At 49.4% G+C, this 19,512-nt stretch overlaps 1 protein-coding gene across 9 annotated transcripts in view; it reads left to right on the top strand.

Moving 5' to 3' along the window:
• The first annotated feature begins 8,863 nt into the window (after positions 1-8,863).
• Positions 8,864-19,512, top strand: part of MAP4K4 (mitogen-activated protein kinase kinase kinase kinase 4) — a 165,675-nt gene continuing 155,026 nt past the window's right edge. For all 9 annotated transcript variants that reach the window (XM_075524485.1, XM_075524494.1, XM_075524527.1 and 6 more), the window contains exons 1-2: positions 8,864-9,004; positions 9,409-9,474. In XM_075524485.1, the coding sequence (XP_075380600.1) occupies positions 8,948-9,004; positions 9,409-9,474 (123 nt within the window). In that variant the 5' untranslated portion in view covers positions 8,864-8,947. The remainder of the gene's footprint in view (positions 9,005-9,408; positions 9,475-19,512) is intronic.

Below are 19,512 nucleotides of genomic sequence, written 5' to 3' on the forward strand. Positions count from 1 at the left end.
TATATTTTGATGACAACATTTTGTTTAAAAAAACAATACCTGGAGGATTACATTGTGTCAATCACTGGCCCAAGGGTGACTAGTACTTTTCATTTCAACCATCTATTATGACCAGTGGGTGTCTTTTGTTAAATTGTATGCTGCATGGTGATGCCTAAAGGCTTTCTCTCTTCCCATGGACCTTTCCCTGGCATTTCTGTTGACATGTCAGCAGCAGCTCCATGAGATCTTGGCTTTGCTGTCGGAGCCAACTTAAGAAGTTGCCAATGCCATTTCAGCATTTCAATCTCCCACGTGCTCCTCTTTGCCCTCATGGCCTCCTCGGTGATGCCGCTGCCGTTGTCTGTGCGGTCATGCCAGAAATCAGAACTGATTCACGCTAAAAATCATTTCTTCTGGGGGAGTGTTATTTTTAAGCCAGTGTGCAGCTCAGCCCTGCAAACCCTTGCTCTGGCAACAGGAGCTGCCCAGGGAGAGGGCAGTGCTCTCCGGTGTGAAGCCAGGTATGAGGTGCCAGGGAAGGGAGGAGAGGGAAAATTTTAAGTTAGTTTCACTCACAAAGCCAGAGTTTCACAAAATTATGGCCTCTGTGGACCTCATGCTGTATAAAATGAAAGGGAAACTTGAACCAATTAAGCCTGTATATTAATTGTGGAAATCCTGATGTGGTATCATTTTTGTTCTAAGTTTCCTTCAACAGCACTGGAGTTTTTATTTTTTCATTTGAAAGGACAGTTAATTCTCACCTATGCTTTTTTTTTTTTTACTTTCTTTTGCATTTTGGTGATAATTCACTCTTCATTTTTAGAGTTACTTTCAAAACATAACTCCCTACTCATTGTAAAATATAACAAAAAATGAAAATCCCTTCAACATTCAAATAAAAGTCACTTGGAAACTGAAGAAAGCTTTCAAAGGGCAGGCTTCAGTAGCCTTAATGTTTGTTTAAAATATATGCTTTACGCTTTAATTTCGATTTCTATAATCTATCCCACTGAAGCCACAGTCCTCGAACATTTATGAATTCACAAGAAGTTTGCACAACGCATGAAGTTCAACACGGGGATAAATTCGCAGGATTAAAGGCAGCTGTACTCAAACTGGGGACTATGGGAATTTATGCTCTCACAGCTTTCTTGCAGAAGCCCACCGTTGGTAGAACGGCGTTGGCTTCATTCTGGTAATGCGATGACTTCTGTACCAACTCAGGCCATGGTTACAGGTTGGTTATTACCTGAGGGCTTTTTGGGATCAGCTTGCTCTGGATCATATGTAAGCACACAACAATCTTCCTTCCGTTCAGTTAGCCCAAGTATACAGAAATATTTCTGTGCCAGCTTTATGCTTTTTTTACCAGGTTTAAGCTGGCTACAGGGGGACTGACAGTACCTGCTCCATCAGAAGATGTTCTGGGATGAAATGACTCCTTCAGAATTTTTTGAATACATTTGAATTGACAGAGTAAATTCATACAGGTTCAGTCCTTTGCATCCTGGCAATGTGGCATTTCTGACTTGGTACGTGGCACATCAAGACTTTGTTCAGGGCCATGCCAAACAATGCCTAAGTTCTTCAGAAGTAATCCCCACCTATCTCCTCAAGAGCCTGGCAGGCTTGCAGACTCAACTTGAACTGTGTTTACATAAGCTGGAGGCTTATGAAAGAGCAATCCAACCACCTCCATGCTCACTGCTTTGCTTTTTTCTGCTCTTTCACCACACCGTGAGCATAACTGAGCTGGATAAAACAACCCAAAATCTGAAAACAAGGGTTATTTCCAATTCTGATCTGTTTGATCACATGGCTCTGCAAGTAAAGGCACCAGCACAACCACAAAGACGGCACAGTGAAGGGACCAAAGACCAGGAGGAAAAGCATAGGACATGTGCACATGTGCTTGGTGGAGAAGGGTTGGGATGTCCTCACACAAACACTGCCTGCAGAGAAACGCCTGCAGAGCCACAGTCACCATCATGTTGGTAGAGCACCTTTTCTTATTCCCGGGCAGAAATGTGGTGTGAGTAGGTTGTCTCTCTGCCTTGCTCGTCATCCCGAAGCACAGATCTCAGAAACTCCGGGTGAGCATCCCCAGGTGCCCCTGGGTGAGATACGGCACATCAAGACAAACGTGAGGAGGGACAATACTTCCCAAGGAGTTCTGACTCAGACGGGGAGCAAAAAAGTTTGGTCATAGGCACTACAGATATGGCTCAGGGCCCTGTATAAGAGGTGAAATAAGTGTCACAGTTGGGTCATGGGAAGATAACTACAAGCCAGCTTAGCTGCAAGCAGAGATAGCCTGTGACAGCCAGCCACACTCGGTAATTGCATGCTTTGTGTGATAGATAGCAGGACCAGAAACAGCTAGCGTGTTAAAACTCAGAGCACAGGCAGCGTCCAAAAATATACCCGGGATCTTCTCAATTAGCCCAAGCATGCAACAGTATTTTTATACCAGGTTTATGCATTTTTGCCAGCTTTAATCCTGCCTGCAGGACTGACAATTCCCAGTCTGATGTGAAGTGTGAGATCCTGGGCTGTGCTGTGAATTCAGTCTGGGAAAATCAATTCAGGATGTGGAGTCAGCGAAAGACTGTGGCAGCACGAAATCACCCCTCCTTGTCCTGTTCTGTTCCAGGGACGGGAGCAGCCTCCTCGCAGAGGCTGCGGCTGTATGGATGTAAATCCTGTGTGGGCATGTTCAGAACCAGATTCAAAATGCCCCAGCTAGGTGATGCAAATTGCTGAACTTTACTCTAATGGTTCGGATTTGTTCACGGATTTCTCTGGGAGCACATTGTCCTGGCAAACTTCATACCACTTCAGCTATCAGCTTCTCATGTCCTACAGCTTTAGATGGACCAGGTACCGTCTTTCTTCACCACAGCCAGCATAAAACCATAAAGAAGATATAAACACCGTATTATGTTATTTTCATGAGAATATTGTCATATGTTCATTCATGATGTGGATCGAGTTAAAACTGCTGGGTGCTCCTGTGCTGCACAGTTGTGATATTAATTATTACAGGACTAAGGTTGACTTGTCTCCCTAGGCTATACTGCAATGCCATTTGAGGTAACTCTTTCACCCCAGAACAACTTTTAGGACATAGTTTCACGATACCTAGATCTCTGTGCAATAACAACTTGAGGAATTCCTGCTCTCACATTACTGCCCACCACTCCTTCAAAGCAGGGCATTAATAAGAAGTAAAGCAAAGCCTGCAAAAAATAAAAAAAGTGTTTTCTTTTTTGCTAAGATCAGCCCAGCTATCTGACCACAACGCAGGGGAGCTGTACTGGCACAGCTGAAAGAACAGCACCCATGTGGAGCCTGGCAGGGGATGGGGAAAGGTGGGCACCGCTACAGTGCTGAGAGTGCCGACAGTACTGTGCCTTCCCGCCCGGTACAGAGCAGCCGTGGAAAGTGCTCTGCCACTCTTTGCCACTCTTCCCACGCTAGCAGGATTGCTTATTTAGGCAGCCCCTGTGTTTCAGGAGTCCTTTCAATCCAGTCCCCCATCTGCTAACAGAGGAAGCCAGGGTGTGGACAGTGATGGCCTCGAAGGGTACAGCTGGTGGAAAGCTGTTCCTTTTGGGCCCTGCGCAACTCCGTGTCACCTACAGCAACATCTATGCGTGCTTCCCTGTGCTTGGGTCCAGCTCCATGCCTGAGCCTCGCCTGCACGTCGGGATGAGGGTAAGCCATCGGTCCCAGAGGCAGTGCAGTACCCTGGGGAGGGGGGAAGCAGCAGGATGGCACCAGCAGCAGTGCGTGCAGAACTGGGCAAGCAGAGCTGCAGGAACATGTCCACCGATATGACATTCAGACGCAGCATATAAAAGCCTGGGTGTGCCGGCAGTGCTCGCGCAGAGCAGCCCTCAGATGGAGGTGTGAGATAGCGGTGGTGGAAGCAGCAGAGGAGGAGAGGAGCATAAGCTGGAAGAAGGATGATTGTGTGGCATGCTTCTGGACACGCTCTGCTCCCAGCACATGTTGCATTCCCCAGCACGTGTTGTATTCCCCAGCACGAGAAGAACTCATCAGCACAAGGAGAGCAGGCAGTCTTTAAAGCATCCCAATGTCCCTCTGGTCTTGGAAGCCCACTTGCGGCAGGAGAGCTGGACTGTGCAAAGCCTCGCTCAGCCTCGCTCGCTGCTCTGTGCTCTGGTATTCCTCACCCTAGCTTGAGCCTCCCTCGTGGATGTTCCTGGCCAAGGTGAGAACCATTTCCCTAAACAGTACAACGGGGCACATGTCTAACACTTAACACTATCAAGTAGGTCAAAATCACTCCCATTTTCCACATAGGGAACAGGAGTGGAGGCAGGAAATGAGTTGCCCCAAGGCTACGGGATGAATCAGTAGCAAAAACAAAATGAAAATTCAGAACTTCCTGTCTCTTTACTCATCTCCTTGAATACTGTTGATGATTAAGCTCTTAAAAAGTTAGTGCAGTTGATGACCTCTACATCTCTGGTCAGTGATTAGGGCCCCAGCGTATTAAATGTGGAAAAGAATAAAACAAAGACAATTTCAAAGAACTGGGGGAAAAAAACTAGAGGGTAAGGAATTTCTTTTGTGGCCAAAACATAAATGTTGGGTTCCCATTACTCCCACAGTGCCTCTTCCAGTAAGGAAGGAAGTTTCTCTAGTTCTACCCCTACTATGGGTCCACCGAGAGCTGAAATTGGCTGAAGCCACAGCTACCACCAAGAAGCAATGCTATGGTTACGCTTCCTCCCCTGCACGGTTTCTACCCCCCCTCCCTCCTGTCAACACAACCGCTCAAGCAGGCACCCGATGAACCAGCCCGGGGAACTGATCAATAGTAACTTTAAAAATTCTTTTCCTTTCCTGGGCTAGCTTTGCTACGAGCGAGTCCTGGCTCACTGCACAGCTGTACGAACGCTTATGCTGACACAAGGGACGTGGTGCCAGAGGATAGGAACAAATGGCCGGAGAAAGGGAGGCTCAGCCTCCCTCTTTCAGGGATGCTGAAACTGCTCAGGAAACTACAGCTCCTCTGTTCCCTCCGCCGCTGCGAACACAGAGAGCAGGAACGGCTGCAACTGTGTCTGAGGGTGACAGCGAGCAGCGCGCTGGCCCCACAGCTTTCTCCCGCTTTGCTCCCGAACAGATGGAGCTGACTCAGATTTTTTGATGTTGTACTTAGTTTGTCATTAGAAGGCAGAGTCATTTACTGCTCTGTGTGCGGGGTGACTATCCGCAGGGCTGAAATTGCCTTTCCTTGCGTTTCATCTGCATTATGATTTTCGATGGCCGTCTGAGTCTCCTTCAGCGGTGCTGGTTTCACTCTGTGAGGAAGAGTTAAAACAGACCGCTCATCTTCTTTCCAGTGGTTTTAGGTTTGGTCTTTTAACCTTTAGACTTCCCAAACTGAGCAAGTACACTGTGCTGGTGAAGAGCATGATGAACACATGAACGGAGTGGTTTTGGCTGCAGCCAGAGAGACTTCTTCCTCAAGAAAGCAACCCGTTCATCCCTCCGCTTGTGTCGGAAGGAAAAGGAAGGTGAGGCGGTGCAGTGCTTCATCCCGGGAACTAGCAGGAAGCTCTCCTGTGGCATTTACTGCTTTATGAAAACTATTTTTTTCCCTAAAGTTAGGGGCTGCACCAATTTTCAAGGATTCACAATCTTGTCGTTAGCACTTTAGCGGTCTTCTGGTATAATACTAAAACAAACCAAAGACCAAAACTCACTACAATAAAATATAAGCTCAAAGGAGAGAAGGGACACAATGGTGGAGCCACATCAGAGCTATAGTGATGAAAATGTGTATGTGGGCTCAGAGCCTCAACTCTAAAAAACCTCAGACTGTATTTTTCAGGGACACGAGAAAGGTATTATGTACTGGGTTTGGAAAACTTGCAGCTCAGAGTTTGGGCTTGAAAATCTTTGCAGCATCCAGAAGTACACAGTAACAGTCTCTGAGGTAGTATTACCACTATGGAAAGGGACTGTGGAGTTATAATAGACATGTTTCACAGAAATGTCATTTTCATACTCAACAACAGTGAGAAAAGGGAGTATCAGGAGAGGACTGATATGGCCATGACGCTGCATGGGGAACCCATCGTGAACACCATATGGAAATCCATTCCCCTGTCTTAAAAAAGAAGGCATTAGAAGCAGAAATGGTTCAGTGAAGGGCAAATATGGAATGGCTTCCACTTGTGGTATCACTAAAAAGACCAGAACTTGCTAGCTGGCAACACCTGAGGGGGAACACAACAGAAATCTATAAAAAAATGAATGTAATGGAGAGAATGAATAGGAGATGATTGTTGTCTCTTCCAACACGAGAACCAGCAGGGGGTTCTTGCAAACTAGCAGATGTTGGTTCAAAGCCAATGAACAAAGGTGGTCTCCACATAACAAGCAGCTAGTTCCCCTGTGGAACTCCCTGCCAGAGGACACTGTAAGAGCCAGAAGCACGTATGAATCCACAAAGTAAATGGGCAACCTAATGGAAGGAAAAAATTACCAGAGTATGAAATGTGGTGACACCAAACGCTGCCGAAGAACTCCCTGAGCTGCAGAGAGCTGGGAGGGTGCCCCAGGGAAGTATCACTGGATGGCTGAAGCATCCCAGTGTTCTTCCCTCAGCATTCACTGCTGGCTACATCTGGAGACCGGACGCTGGGCCAGATGGGCAATGGGTTTGACCTACCAAGGCTGCTCTTACACGTAGAAAGGCAGAGTTAAATAAGCCATGTAATGCAAACCAGGCTGTTGATAATAAATCTTTGTGGAAATCCACTTTTCAAAACTTACTGCATCTCTAGACTTGATCCTACTACTGTGTGCATGCACTCAGACGGACCCAGCATCGAGCCCATTTGAAATCATTTGCCTTCTTATTACTGTAGGTTCCCGGACAGAGAAAAACAGTTGCCCAGTCCAGGCCTGAGTCTCCTTTCTTTGCAACTACACTGTAAGTGAAAATGAAGTACACCATTAAACTGTTATGGTAATTTATCCTTACACTTTCTGCTCAACAGGTTTGTTTTGTTTCAAAAGTATGTTTCTGTGATACTTATAGCTATGTATATGTAATTTTGTGGTTAAAGTAGAAGAGACAGGAAAACCTTGGTTCCCACAGGAAATGTAACTCGACCTCTTGCAAGCAGGTAACATTTTTGCCGTATCAGTGTGATAAAGAACTTCAATGAGAGTCAAATCCTGCCAAGGTTTACACCTGCGTGCAACTGCCTGACGTGACTAGCTCGAGAGAGGTTAATGAGGTTTTTCTATGTGATTCAGATTCTGCTGGAGGATGCTTCTGGGGAGGAATGAGGCCTGAGACAGTTCTGGCTGTCAGTAAATGATGTGTTAAAATGCCCTCTCGTGAGTTTGTTGGATCTGGTTCTGGAGGCCAGGATTTGTCTCTGTGTCTGCAGAGGTCTCCGATGGGGCAGGAACGTTTTCCCTGTGGGCGGAAGAGAAAAGGAGAGATTTTGCCGCTCATCTCACCGGGGATGGGAAAAGAAAATACCCCCCCGCCCCACCCCACGGGCAGGGGGTAGCTCCAACCACCCTTGCACACCTCTTCTATCGTTATTTCCAGCAAGTGCCTCCCGATACCGGTCCTGACCGCCGAGCACTGCCCGCCCAAAGGCGCGGCGGGGACAGCAGGGACACCCGGGCCCCCTCCGTGCCCCCGCCGCGGGGCAGCGGCAGGGGGGGCTGCCCGCAGCAGCCAGCCGGGCGCCGCGGAAGAAATCCCCCCCGCGTCCAGTCGCGTAGCACCACGGCCCGGCCGCGGACACGCGTGGGCCTCCCCGCCGGCCAGGCCCGGGCGTTGTTCGCGGCGGGGCGGGGGCCGCCCTCGCTCGCCCCCGCCCCGTCGGTGCCGTTGTTGGGCGGCGGGCAGCGGCGGCGGGGCCGGCAGGGCTGCCGGGGCCGGTCCCCTCCCCGTCCTCCCTGTCTCTTTCTCTCCACGCGAGTTTACCCAGCAGTGCTTTGGTGCGGGCGCGTTTCCGCCGGTTTTTCCTGTTGGAGAAGGGAAGGGGGAGCTGTTTTCTCTCTCTCTCTCTGTCTCCCCGCTCGCAGTATATTTTGTATCCCTTTTCTCCTCCTCCTTCTCCTCCTCCTCCTCCTCCTCCTCCCCGGCTATCTTTGTCTGGCTCGCAGCACCCCGCTCCAGCCCCGCGCCCGTGCCCCGCCGCCGCCGGGACGCGCAGCCCCTGCCCGCCGGTGCCCGGCGCCGTTTCATGCGAGGGCAGCGCCGCGGGGAGGGCTCGGAGGCGGCGGGGGCTCCGCCGCGGCGCTGGGCGTGAGCCCCCCATGCGAGAGCGGGGCCGCGGCTGCCGCTGCCGGCTCCCGGCGTGAGCGCCGCCCCGCCGCCGCCCGGGCCGAGCCGGGCCGTGCCGGGCCGAGCCGGGCCGTGCCATGCCCGGGCGCGGGGCGCACCGCGAGGCTGCCAGAGGCTGCCGGCCCCGGCGCCGCTCCTGCCGCCGCCGCCGCGACATGGTCTGAGCCCGCTGCCGCCGGGGACGCGCGGGCACCCACCGAACCCACCCACCGACCCACCCACCGACCGGCCGGCCGGCCAGGGCACCGCCGCCCGCCTCGGGGGGATCCAGCCCCGCACCGCACCGCACCGCGGGGAGACAGACGGACCGCAGCACCCCCCCTCCTTCCTCCCTCCCTCCCTCCCTTCACCTCCCTCTCCCCCCTCCTCCTCCCACCATCCATCTATCTATCCATCATCCCCCCCGCCAACCCCTCCCAATGCTGAAGAGTTTCAACCCGGCGGGGCTGGAGTGAAGAAGGGAAGGGCGGAGGAGAGGAGAGGAGAGGAGCGGAGCGGAGCTCCGCGCAATTCACGGCTGCTTCGGGGAGGGGGGGCGGCCTCGCTATTATTTAACAGAGAAGCAAAAATATAAAGGAAAAAAAAAAAAAAGGAAGAGACGGGAAAATGGCGAACGATTCTCCTGCAAAAAGTCTGGTGGATATCGACCTTTCCTCCCTGCGGGTGAGTGCCGGGGCGGGGGGCCGGGGCGGCGGGGCGGCGGGGCGGGGGCCCCCCCCGGGGCCGGCGGCCGGCGCGCCCCTTGCCGGGGCTGCCGGGCCGGCGGGGGTGGGAGCGGGAGCGGTCGGGCCGGGGCCGGTGCCGGTGCCGGGGCGCGGGGGGCCGGCGGCCGCGTGGGGGGAGCCCCGCGGGGGCGGGCGGGGGGAGCGCGGCCCTGGGCTGCTTTTCCTTTGTTTGCATGTATTGGCATGTGCGTGGAAAAACAGGGCGCAACAGCTGCACGCCGCCAGCAGCCGGGCTCGCTCGCTGGGCTCTGCCAGCAGCCATCGCCTGACAAAAATGTAACCCCGCTTCTCTTCTCCCCCCCCCCCCCCCCCCCGCCCCCTCTCGCCCCTTCCCCCCCCCAGGACCCCGCTGGGATTTTTGAGCTGGTGGAAGTGGTTGGCAATGGCACGTACGGGCAAGTCTACAAGGTTTGTGGCAGAATTTCTTCTCCTTTTATTACTGTCATTTTTCTAGAGGGTACCCGGTGTTTCTGCCGGGCTGAGCACACGGCTGATGGCGAGCCACCCGCTGTGGCAAGCGGAACAGTTAGGGATGATAAAAATGTTGTCCTTGTCATTGTTGCTGCCCGTGACAAGTTTGTCAGCCTCTTGGCTTCTGCTTTTCCAGAGGGACATAAATTACTCTCCCAAGTACCCCTCCTGAAATGATGAAATAGTCCTTTATTGTCTTTATTCCCCCCCTGCCGCCCCCGGAGAAGTGACCAAACCCAGTGGGCGCTGTCAGAGCGTGTCCAGGCTATACAGATAGGTCCGTGGGCTTATTCAAAATTGCTACTGGAAGTCCTCATGGAAGTTACTGCTGCTGCTGCTGCCGTGACTTTAGACAAAGGCATTGGCCTGCATTGAAATTGTCACCCGGTTTCCGTGTTGGAAAACCTTCAAAGTGCTGAAGCTGTGGAGCGGGGGGTGAATGGTGCTGCATCCGAGCCCGCTGTGCTCTGCTCCGCTCTGCCGTGCAAGGGGGGGGCAGGGTGGCAATAATAAGCGATCGAAGCAGGGAAGCTTATTTTGTGAAAATCGGGATTCCCAAAATAACCTGTTTGACAAGTGTATGACTTTAAAATATAGAAATTGGAGAGTGCCCGTGTGGGTGTGAAACTAGCCTATTTTTTTTTCCCCCCCTCCAGTGTGCAGGCAGTGGAACAAACAAATCTCGAGATTGCATGACTTTGCAGTGAGTGCTAGCTACCAGGATGACTAATTATTCACACAGTCTTAATACTTGGCTAAAGACGGAAGGCTCTAGCCTTATGTTTTATAGCAATGCAAGGCACATTTGCAGAGGGAAGGAGAGATAACTGAAAGTAACCGAGTATGCCTAGCTGCTTGGGTTTTTTTTTTTTTTTTTTTTTTTTTGCTTATAAACAAGGCAGTATAATTGGTGAGTTTCCCTGATGGCAAGATACTGCTGTTTGCAGCTCCAGTAACTAAATAAAGCACTCCGGTGCCTCTTCTGCAAATGAAACACATGTCAGTTTGTTTTGAGGGCGTGAACCTCAGCTTTCCTGATGGAGAAGTATGTCTGCGCAGTGTGCGAGTTGCATTTTAAGTCTAGAAGCGGAATAACCAGGCTGCTGCTGTTGGCAGAAAGCTGGAAAAAAGGATGTGGCTCAAAAGGCCAGAGGAGAGGGGGGAGATGAGTGAGAAGCTGCACTTTGACACCACCTCGACCATTTAATGTCTTTCTGACAAATGAAATGACACCATTTCATTTTTTTCTGTAATCCTGCTGCTCCCAGAGCTTGCATCACCTGAACCCTTCTTACAAAAAAAAAAAAAAAAAGGAGGGCGTGAATGTGTGACTTGAAACTCTCCTGTTAATTATTGCAATTTGGTGCATTGTTAATGCTTTGACTTAATGAGCAAAGTCCTCGGTGGTTTAACAGTCTTGACGATAGAAATTTTACATTTCATTTTCCTTAAGTATGCTAGAACTCTCCCGGAATAGTTAGCATTAGAAATGAAACTCAGCGCATGTATTTATTGACTTGGAAGAGTGAAGGAACACCTGAGGTCTAAAGGCATCAGTGCCACTGTGCTAACAGGGGGAGCAGCAGGCGGTTTCTGTCAGGGCACTAGTTTTAGTGTGTGTCTGGTGAGATTTCCCTGCCCTTCCTCGCTGCTTAGACAACGGGTGGCAATGTTTCCTCTTGCCTGGTAACTGAGGGCACGGTGGTTTGGGTGCCAGGAATAAAGGAAATAGGTAAATACTGCTTTGCTATAGGGCCTTTCAGCCAGTAGTGGGTTGACAGGTGTGTAAGTTTGGATTTGCACTGCTACTTCTTAGGCATTTGTCCACATTTGTGTACATAGTCTTAAAATGTGGACACCTAACAGGGTTGTATGTAAACAAAAAATACCAAAAGAAAGAACTTCCTTGCTGTGATTAAACCTCAGCTTGCTTCTGAAAAGAATGCAGTTATGTAAAAAAAAAAAAAAATCAGTGCAATGCGAGTCCAATAGTATTTAACTTTTCTCAGCCGCTGTTGTGTTAGGACAAGCGCTCCAGGGACACCCAAAGATGAAACTGTGTGTGTATGTTTTCAGGGCATTCGGAGGAACTGCATAACTGAGGGAAAAACGTGGTTACGCTGTGTTTGCTTGTTGCCTTCTGCTTTCCGCCTACCCAGCAACCCCTCCTTGAAATCCCTCTTCCCAAATGGTTTTACTTCCCTTTTAACTGGTCTGTCATCCCAAGGGACTGGTGGCGGGTCGGTTGTCTTCGAGGAGCCGTGCCCCGAGATCTCTGGGGCTGCGCTAGTTTGATGTACTTCCACATTTGTGTATCGGCATCAGCGATGATGTCACCCGGGTGCGGGGAGCGGGATTGGCTGGCTACCTGCCACTGCGGGGAGGACGGAGGGAGCGGGAGAGGGCATGACGTTATCTCTTTGTCTAGCTCATACACCCCGGCGATGATACCGAAGGTCGTTTGCCTTGCTGGGGAGTCTCCTCTCCAGCGGTGGGAAGGAGGCTGCGCCGACCTGTTGAAAAGCCGAAAATAGTCCTGATTTTCTCCTCTTTGCCTTAGCTGAGCTTGCTGGAAAGAGCTCAGATCTGTCTAGCTAGCGATATTTCTATAGGCAGTTCTACCGTAGCTATTTATTTAGCTATATATAGGTGTATAGGTGTATATACGCGCATGAAATACAGGGGCAGCGCTTGGTTGTTTGGCACCTAAATGCAAGTGGAGTTACTCGCTGTCACAGAGCAGTGTGGATCCTCCTGGGATTTCATGCCATTAAATGGGTTGGCTTATGTGGAGTGTACTGAGGGCCTGGGACCTTGGCGGTGAGGTATTAAAAAATACTAAGTTTGCAGCTGCTCTGCTTAAAGTCCGTAGAGTTTACATTATTTTCATCTTCATAACCTCGCTTACACTTCTCCTCTGTGAAGGAGCCTTGCGTTTCAAGAGGAGCTTGTTACACAGCAGTGAATTGGGGGCGAAAACGAGCCCGAGGTTCCCCAGCCCTGGGTGCCTAAAAGAAACGGGGTGTTTTGGGGAAGTCTTTGCCCAGCGCAGGGGAAGGAGCAGTGGCGAGGGTGGCTCGTTCCTCCTGGGGCAAAGCAGAGCTCCTCTGCTGCTCATCTGAAATCCTGGGGAAAGAAAGGCTGGCCTGGAAGTGATTTGCCTTTTTGTAGTTAGTTCAAAATCCGAGAGCGATGGCACGGAAGAAAGAAGGACGCTTTTGCAAGCTGCATCTCTTGTGAGTTAGAAAGCAAAGAGTTAAACGTTGCAAAGTAGAGCCAGCAGAGTTCCCTCCGAGCTGAGGCAGAAACGACTGGCCGCAGAACCCCCGGAGTCTGTAGTTTAGCCGCTTTGAGAGAGAGACATTTCCCCTCAACAGGTTGCTATCAGCTGGCGGGAGCCCAGAGGCATGTGCGGGCTTGTCCGGAGCAGAGCCCCGCCTGCCCGCAGCAGGCAGCGCTGGCAGAGGAGCACCCCGGCCCGGGGCTCAGCACCCCTCGGCCCTCTTCTGAGCCCGGCCCGGGGCTCAGCACCCCTCGGCCCTCTTCTGAGCCACGGAGCAGCGATGTACCACCTTTAGCTGGTGAGGTGCAAGCAGGGAATGACGCGAATGGCACAGAAGTCAGCAGAAGAATGGTGTTAGCCTGGAGTTGTGCTTTTTGTGCACGCTGCTGTCTTGTGGGATGGCAGTGCCTCTCCAGTCTCATTTCCTCCTGAAGTCGATCCCGCTTTATCAGAGCACTTCGGTGTAGCTGGGACTTGTAGCCAGCCTACCAAACGATTAGCTGCCTTAAGGACTCTCTTTCATCTTTTGCAAACAGTGGAGAAGCGTTTTTAGTGTTGCCGCGGTTAGATTTTAGTTTTTCACATCCAGTAGTAAGCTTGATTTGAAGTTTGGCTCGCACAAAATGAAAACACTCCCCGAAGTTTGCCTCGAGATAAGATTCAAACTGCGTGTTTGCTTCCCTTTTTTTTTTTTTTTTAAATGCAAAAATGACCTGTGAACTAAAGGCATTGGTTAACATTTTGCACATTTTAAAATCTCTACCATCTGATCCTTCATAGAGGCATGAGGCTGATTAACCTTGCTCTTGAGACTGGACTGTGTTAACCTGCTCCGTCACTTTCTCTTTGGATTTTTTTGGGGGGGGGGGGGTGTGTGTGTGTGTGTATGTGTTTTTAAAGACAGCTGACACTTTAAAATAGCTGTTGTGAGTGTGCTGTTACATCTCACAGATAGACATCGTAATTCTCTTGTAGCAGCAATGACTGGGGGGAAGGATGTTTTTGTGTGAGTTCTAAGAGTGCACCAGAAAGATGAGAATTAGGGATGATACTCCTAATTGCCCTCCACGCAGGCTGGTGTGGCTTTCTAAGAGCCTTGTAATAGTTAATTCATAGTGAAGGCTTCTTTTGTTGATTTATGTTGCAGCCTTCCAAAACTGCATGTAAATGATGTGTATTGTCTAACTGCTGGCTCATAAAAGGAAATGATGTAAGATGTGATCGTTTAAATGCTGATTTGAAAATAAATTAAAACTTGGATAAATGTTTTCCCACGCTAAGGATACTCTATTTTTGTCTTAGTGGACTTTCTGTCTTACAAGGTGACTGTTGGGGGGTAGGAAGAGAAGACAGTGCTTGGTATTCTCTACTAACTCAGCTGATTTTTTTTTTCCCCCCCTTTCCCCTTTCTTTCTCTCGCTGCTAAAGGGACATCATTGTGGATTCAAATGATTTTGTTAAACATGAATACAATTCCAGTCTTATCGCTATAAAGACAAACTGTACTGAGGATCAGTGAGGTCACTGGCTTTCAGGAACTGGTCCAGACCAGCTCTCTTAAGTATGAACTGCTCTTCTTCCCTTCCTCCTCTGATTTTTTTTGTGGATTGAGTTGCAAAGGGAGAGTTTGCCGTTGGAGAAATCAGGAAGGACCAGGCAGCGGCTGGGATACTGGCATTTCTCTGGGTCCTGTGGCTAGATGTAGCCCATCCTCCCCCAAACTGGCTGAACTTTTAACCAGTTCTCCATCACCCAAATCCTTCTTAATTAAATATACAAAAGCTAGGTAGGTGGCCAGTGGGGATTACTGATATTTATTTTTATTAAAAAAAAAAGAAAAAGAGAAAAGAAAGCAACCTGCCACTTGTGGGTAACCACATGTCCCTCTCATTCTTCTTCCCCCAGTCCATCTGTTTGTCAAAACATCTTCTTTTTGTATCTTGTATCTTAAATCAAATTGCAGGCGTCTGGGGCAGGGACTCCTTATTCCTAGAGGAATTAGAAGAGGGCCCAGCACCTTTGGGACCTGGGTGCGTGCAGGGCTTGGAGGTGATGGATGTAACAAAATACAGCCCAGAGTCTTACGCTGACTCCTAGGAAATGTTTCACCTTTCTGTAGGAAGATTTTTCGACTGATGTGGATAAAATTTCAGTTGAAATAGTCTCATACTCTCTCCTTGCTTTTTGTGTGCGTGTGCTGTCTCTCCGTTGGCAGTGGTAGGGGGCATTTCCCCAGGCTTGCGAAGGTAGATGGTTTTCCCCATGAAGGTCTCTGCACCTTGCTCCAGGCATGGGGAAGGTAAGCTTTATTCATAAGGCCCGGGATAGGGATTTTTGTTAGTTTGGGGATATTGAAGACAGAAGGGGCAAAAAATAGGAACATACACCTTCCCTTTCCTTGCTTTGTTTTTGTTCTCTCCTGGTAATGGAAATTTTGGTGACTTATTGTCAACTTCCCAGCACCAGCACCTTGGCGGTAGTGTGCAGAGGTGCTTTTTTTGGCCTCTGTGATGATGACAGGTCTGCACCTCCCACCCTAGGGGATGATGCAGAGGAATGTCCCCAAAGGAAATCCAGCATTATGAGAGGTGTTCACCCTTTGCATTTCCCTGCCTTCAGCGTATACATTTTTTAGTATAAATTTTTGGACTAGAATGCTAGCTGGCTTTTCTCATGTGGTCTAGCGTGTGTTTGGGTATACACATTATGTTCTAGTCATCTTCTTTTCAAGTGGTACTTTGTGTTGCAAGTGTGATTTCAGCCGGGTGGGTTGCGTACCTACCTTCTCAAGATCTGTTTTCCTTGGAGGAAAGCGGTATTTTTGTTTTTCCCGTTTTACATTTCTGACTGTACACTCGGGCTCCGCCAGAAGTATTTCTCCCTGCCTTTGGATGACGTTGATATTTAAGCTCAATAGCATTGACTTGCACAATGTGAGCTTGACTGTAGTCAAAAGTTACAGTAAGATCCTTATCTGCGGCGTTGTTTTAGGTCCCAGTCCAACTCCCACTGGAGCTGGTGGAAAGAATTCGACTCGCTTGAACGAGAGGTGGATTTGGGAGGGGATCTCATAGCTTTGCACAAGAGTTTTCTTATCGAATACCTTACTTCTGTGGCGTTATGGGTCCCTGATTGTTGGTCCCTGATTCTCACGTCGGCCCAGGCTCAAGAAAAGATACTGTTGTCTTTAAAATCAGGAAACTATGGGAAGGGGGAGGAAAAACCCCTCAACTGTGCATACTTCTTGGGAACCCTGAAGTAGCTTTGAATGTAGAGGACTTGGAGATTTTGACATTGCACCTCAGTATTACTTCCAAAGTGTATTTTCTGCCTTGGATGCTGTGTGGAACACTTGCACAGAGGCACAAAATATGACACTGATTACAAGCTGCAGAGTGCTGCCAAAGGGTCAATATGCTGTTGTGAAGTTCATGATGCCTCCACCTAACCCTTGTTCCTGGTCCCCTGTCCTGTCCCAAGCAAGGCTTGACGTATCTCCTCCTGGGTGGCCCCAGGGCTCAGCAGTCCTAACTTCTGTGGTATCTATTTCAGTGTTAGAAAAAGGAGGGAGCGGCTTTCTGAAGGAGAAGCAAGTACAGACTGGAGACACGATAGTCCTGGAGACAGAGCAGTCCCTTGCTCTGCCAGGCTTTGCTGTCCTGCAACAGAGTGAAATCTGCTGTTCTGAATGTAATGAATAGCTGCAATTTGATCTCAGTGGTGTTGGTTTTAATTTGCTGCTGATTGGGAAACCTGTGAGAAGCACCACTGAAGAAGGATGAAATCCCAGAGACCGGGGAATGGAGATGCCCGCCCTTACAGAGGACTGGCACTTCTGAAGCACACAGGGATCAGGTGGACGTATGGATGGGGTGGGCTTCTCTCCACTTTATTTGGAAATTGGTGCTACTAACTCCTATCTCAAGTGCCCTGTGCAACTCACTGTAGCAGGCACGAAGGGTGTTGACTTCTTCTCCCTGGGATTTTCCCGTGCCCTCCTCCTGCACGATCTTGCATCATACTGACAAGTGAAGGACCAAATCTATGGGAAGATGTGGAGTTAGGAAGAGATAGTGGGACAGCTCAGAGAGAAGCAGCCTAGTGAAGGTGAATTTACAGAGGGAGTCAGAGGGTGAAGAAGGAGAAGCTGGCTTAAATGTTGAGAATGAATTAGTGGGTGAGCCATAGTTGTGGGAAACAAAAAGTAGTGTGGAGTCAGGGAAGTGCTTAATGTAAGAAAAAGTAATGGACAGCTTAATTGTCAGTAGAAATACACCAGCATATGTAACTTATATTAAAACAATATATATTTATATATTATGAAAGAGATTAGCTTTTACCCATGGCGGTTCACTAGCTTTTACTAGCCAGCCGGGCTTTGAGCTTACGCACACCAGGGAAGGTATATTGACACACGTTTTTGTGCTGATTTCAGCATGGCCTGGGCTGACGAGACCTCCCTCAGCCCACCTAGCTGTGTTGTGACCATGTGCCAGAATAAGTGATGTCTTCTGGGGGAGACTGTTTAACACTCCTGGCAAAATGCTTCTTTCCCACTGAAGCTGCACCTCCCTGGGTTGCTCTGCCACTGAGCTGTCATTATTGTTATACAAACAGGACACTGCAAGTGCCAGCAGGTCCTGATCAGCCTGTCTAGTAATAAAACAGCTAATGTGGTAAAACTCCTAACGTGGATGCAGTTATACTGGTATTGTAGTGCTTATCTGGTATGTCTCCGTCACCTCCCTTTGGAGCTGTCCCATTGTGTGTTGATAAGAGCTGCTCTCCGTGCAGGGATCACAGTGACTCATGGATTTGTACCTGCGGCTGAAGGAGCCGCACAGGCTGTAGGCACATGCTTCCTGGAGCAGGGTAGCCCTGCCCCTGGAGAAGGTCTGCTGGGGGCTGGGATCAGCAACGCGGCCGCTGGGGCCGTTGGTGGTGTGCCGTGGCCGCTCGTCTGCTTCCTCCCCTGCCCCTGTGTGCCTCGAGTGCCCCGTTAACTCCCTGGCTCTGGGGCTGCTGGCGAGGTCTGCTTACTTGATCCTCTTCCCACCACCCTGACTGGGGAAGTCCTAGAAGATCCCTCTGGGCACCTTGCGTTCGCAGCTTTGGAGGCACGGGTGTTGCCCCGCTCCTCACCTGCCTCCGAAGGCTTTCCTCCTTCTCCTGCCGGCTGTAGAGGAGGCCTTTCCGCATGGAAATGCTGGTCCTCATGTCCATCCATAACGCCCATCTGCCTGGTCTTTGGCTCCTCACTCTGCGTTGTATTATCCCCAAAAGTGGCTTTTCTTTTCGGTACACCTATGGAGTTCTCCTTAGCTTCACTGGACGTGGGGCTCTGAAAATTGGACTGGTTTTAGGTTTGAATGTTTGGGTTACCATCTTTTTATGTTGTACCGGTCCATGGTCTGGACTTGTTGGCTCTGGTTCCTGCACCAGGCAGCTTCAGCAGAGGACAGAGGTGAAATGGGAGGATGTTACTTCGGTAGGTAGAAGAATGCAGCAGCTTGGAATACTCAGTTGCACCAAATCTGAGTTTTACTAACTTCCTGAGGACTGCCAAGGCAGCAGTTTACTCCTGCTGGTTTACCTCAAAGCTGATGCACTTTGGGATTTTTGCATTTGGAACTGTTAAAAATTACTTGAAGTCTTAAAAATGCAACAGTCAATTGCAGTTAAGCTCTGGTAGTTTCAATTGCTTCTTCCCAGGATTTTGTGAGAGTAGCTGTAGGGGATGACAATGGGCAAGAGTTCATGGTTCTAATTTAAACAGTAAGCTCAAACCAAAATAAACTTGTCTCAAAACCTGTGCCCTGCACTTGGAGCTATCTAATGGTATTGAGTTGTTTTGTTTTCAAACCCAGGAAAGAAAAGCTTAAGGTCAACAGGCCTTAATGTGTTACAGTAAATTGTACCGTGCCGTACTTGGTTTTATGTATCTTAAAACCAGAGACAGCCCCCCCCCCCCATCATTACAATTCATTATTTTTCTTCATTTTTGTGCTCCACAAGGAAAATTCTGTAGAATATCTAAAAGGAAGCACAACTGTGCCATCTTACAAGGCTGTCGTCAAGAGGGAATACTTGTAGCTGAGTTATAAACCCTTGCAGGGAGGGGTATGAAATGCTGACGGACCCTTAGTTGTAGTGCCATTAGCATGTGCTACTGCAATAATCAAAATAATTCTTGGGGGAACTCGGGTGCAGCAGTCTTTGCATATAATGATGAGGTATTTGCTGACTGGAAGCCCTAATTGAGTTTCTTTTGTGCTTCTCCAAAAAACTGGTAGTGCTGTGTATCTCCAGTTATTTTATGGTGCCCTGATAGGTGAAAAATGCATTTTGTAGTGAGAGCTGCAGATATGCACGTCTGGTCAGTAATTTACAGCTTGTTTCTGTGCAATGGGCTTGGATGGTACTTCTGAAAGGTGCTTAAGTAGGTGGGTTGCCTACTGTCCTTTTGCTGTCTAAATCTGAGCTGTGACTCAGGTCTGAGCTAGGACTCACAGTGGAGAGAAATAGGACAGGGGAATGGCCTCTGGAGATAACTACCCTAGGATGAGATAAATTGCTCTTTACCTGAGTCTTTGTCTGTTAATTATAACGGGAACTTAGGATGAACGTCTCAGCTGTGTGTCTTCTAGATGTCTAAGGTCGGACAGGTTGACCCCACTCTGTACTGTGCATGT

Source organism: Mycteria americana, chromosome 1 (genome assembly GCF_035582795.1).
Source record: "Mycteria americana isolate JAX WOST 10 ecotype Jacksonville Zoo and Gardens chromosome 1, USCA_MyAme_1.0, whole genome shotgun sequence".
In the NCBI taxonomy this organism is placed as follows: domain Eukaryota; kingdom Metazoa; phylum Chordata; class Aves; order Ciconiiformes; family Ciconiidae; genus Mycteria; species Mycteria americana.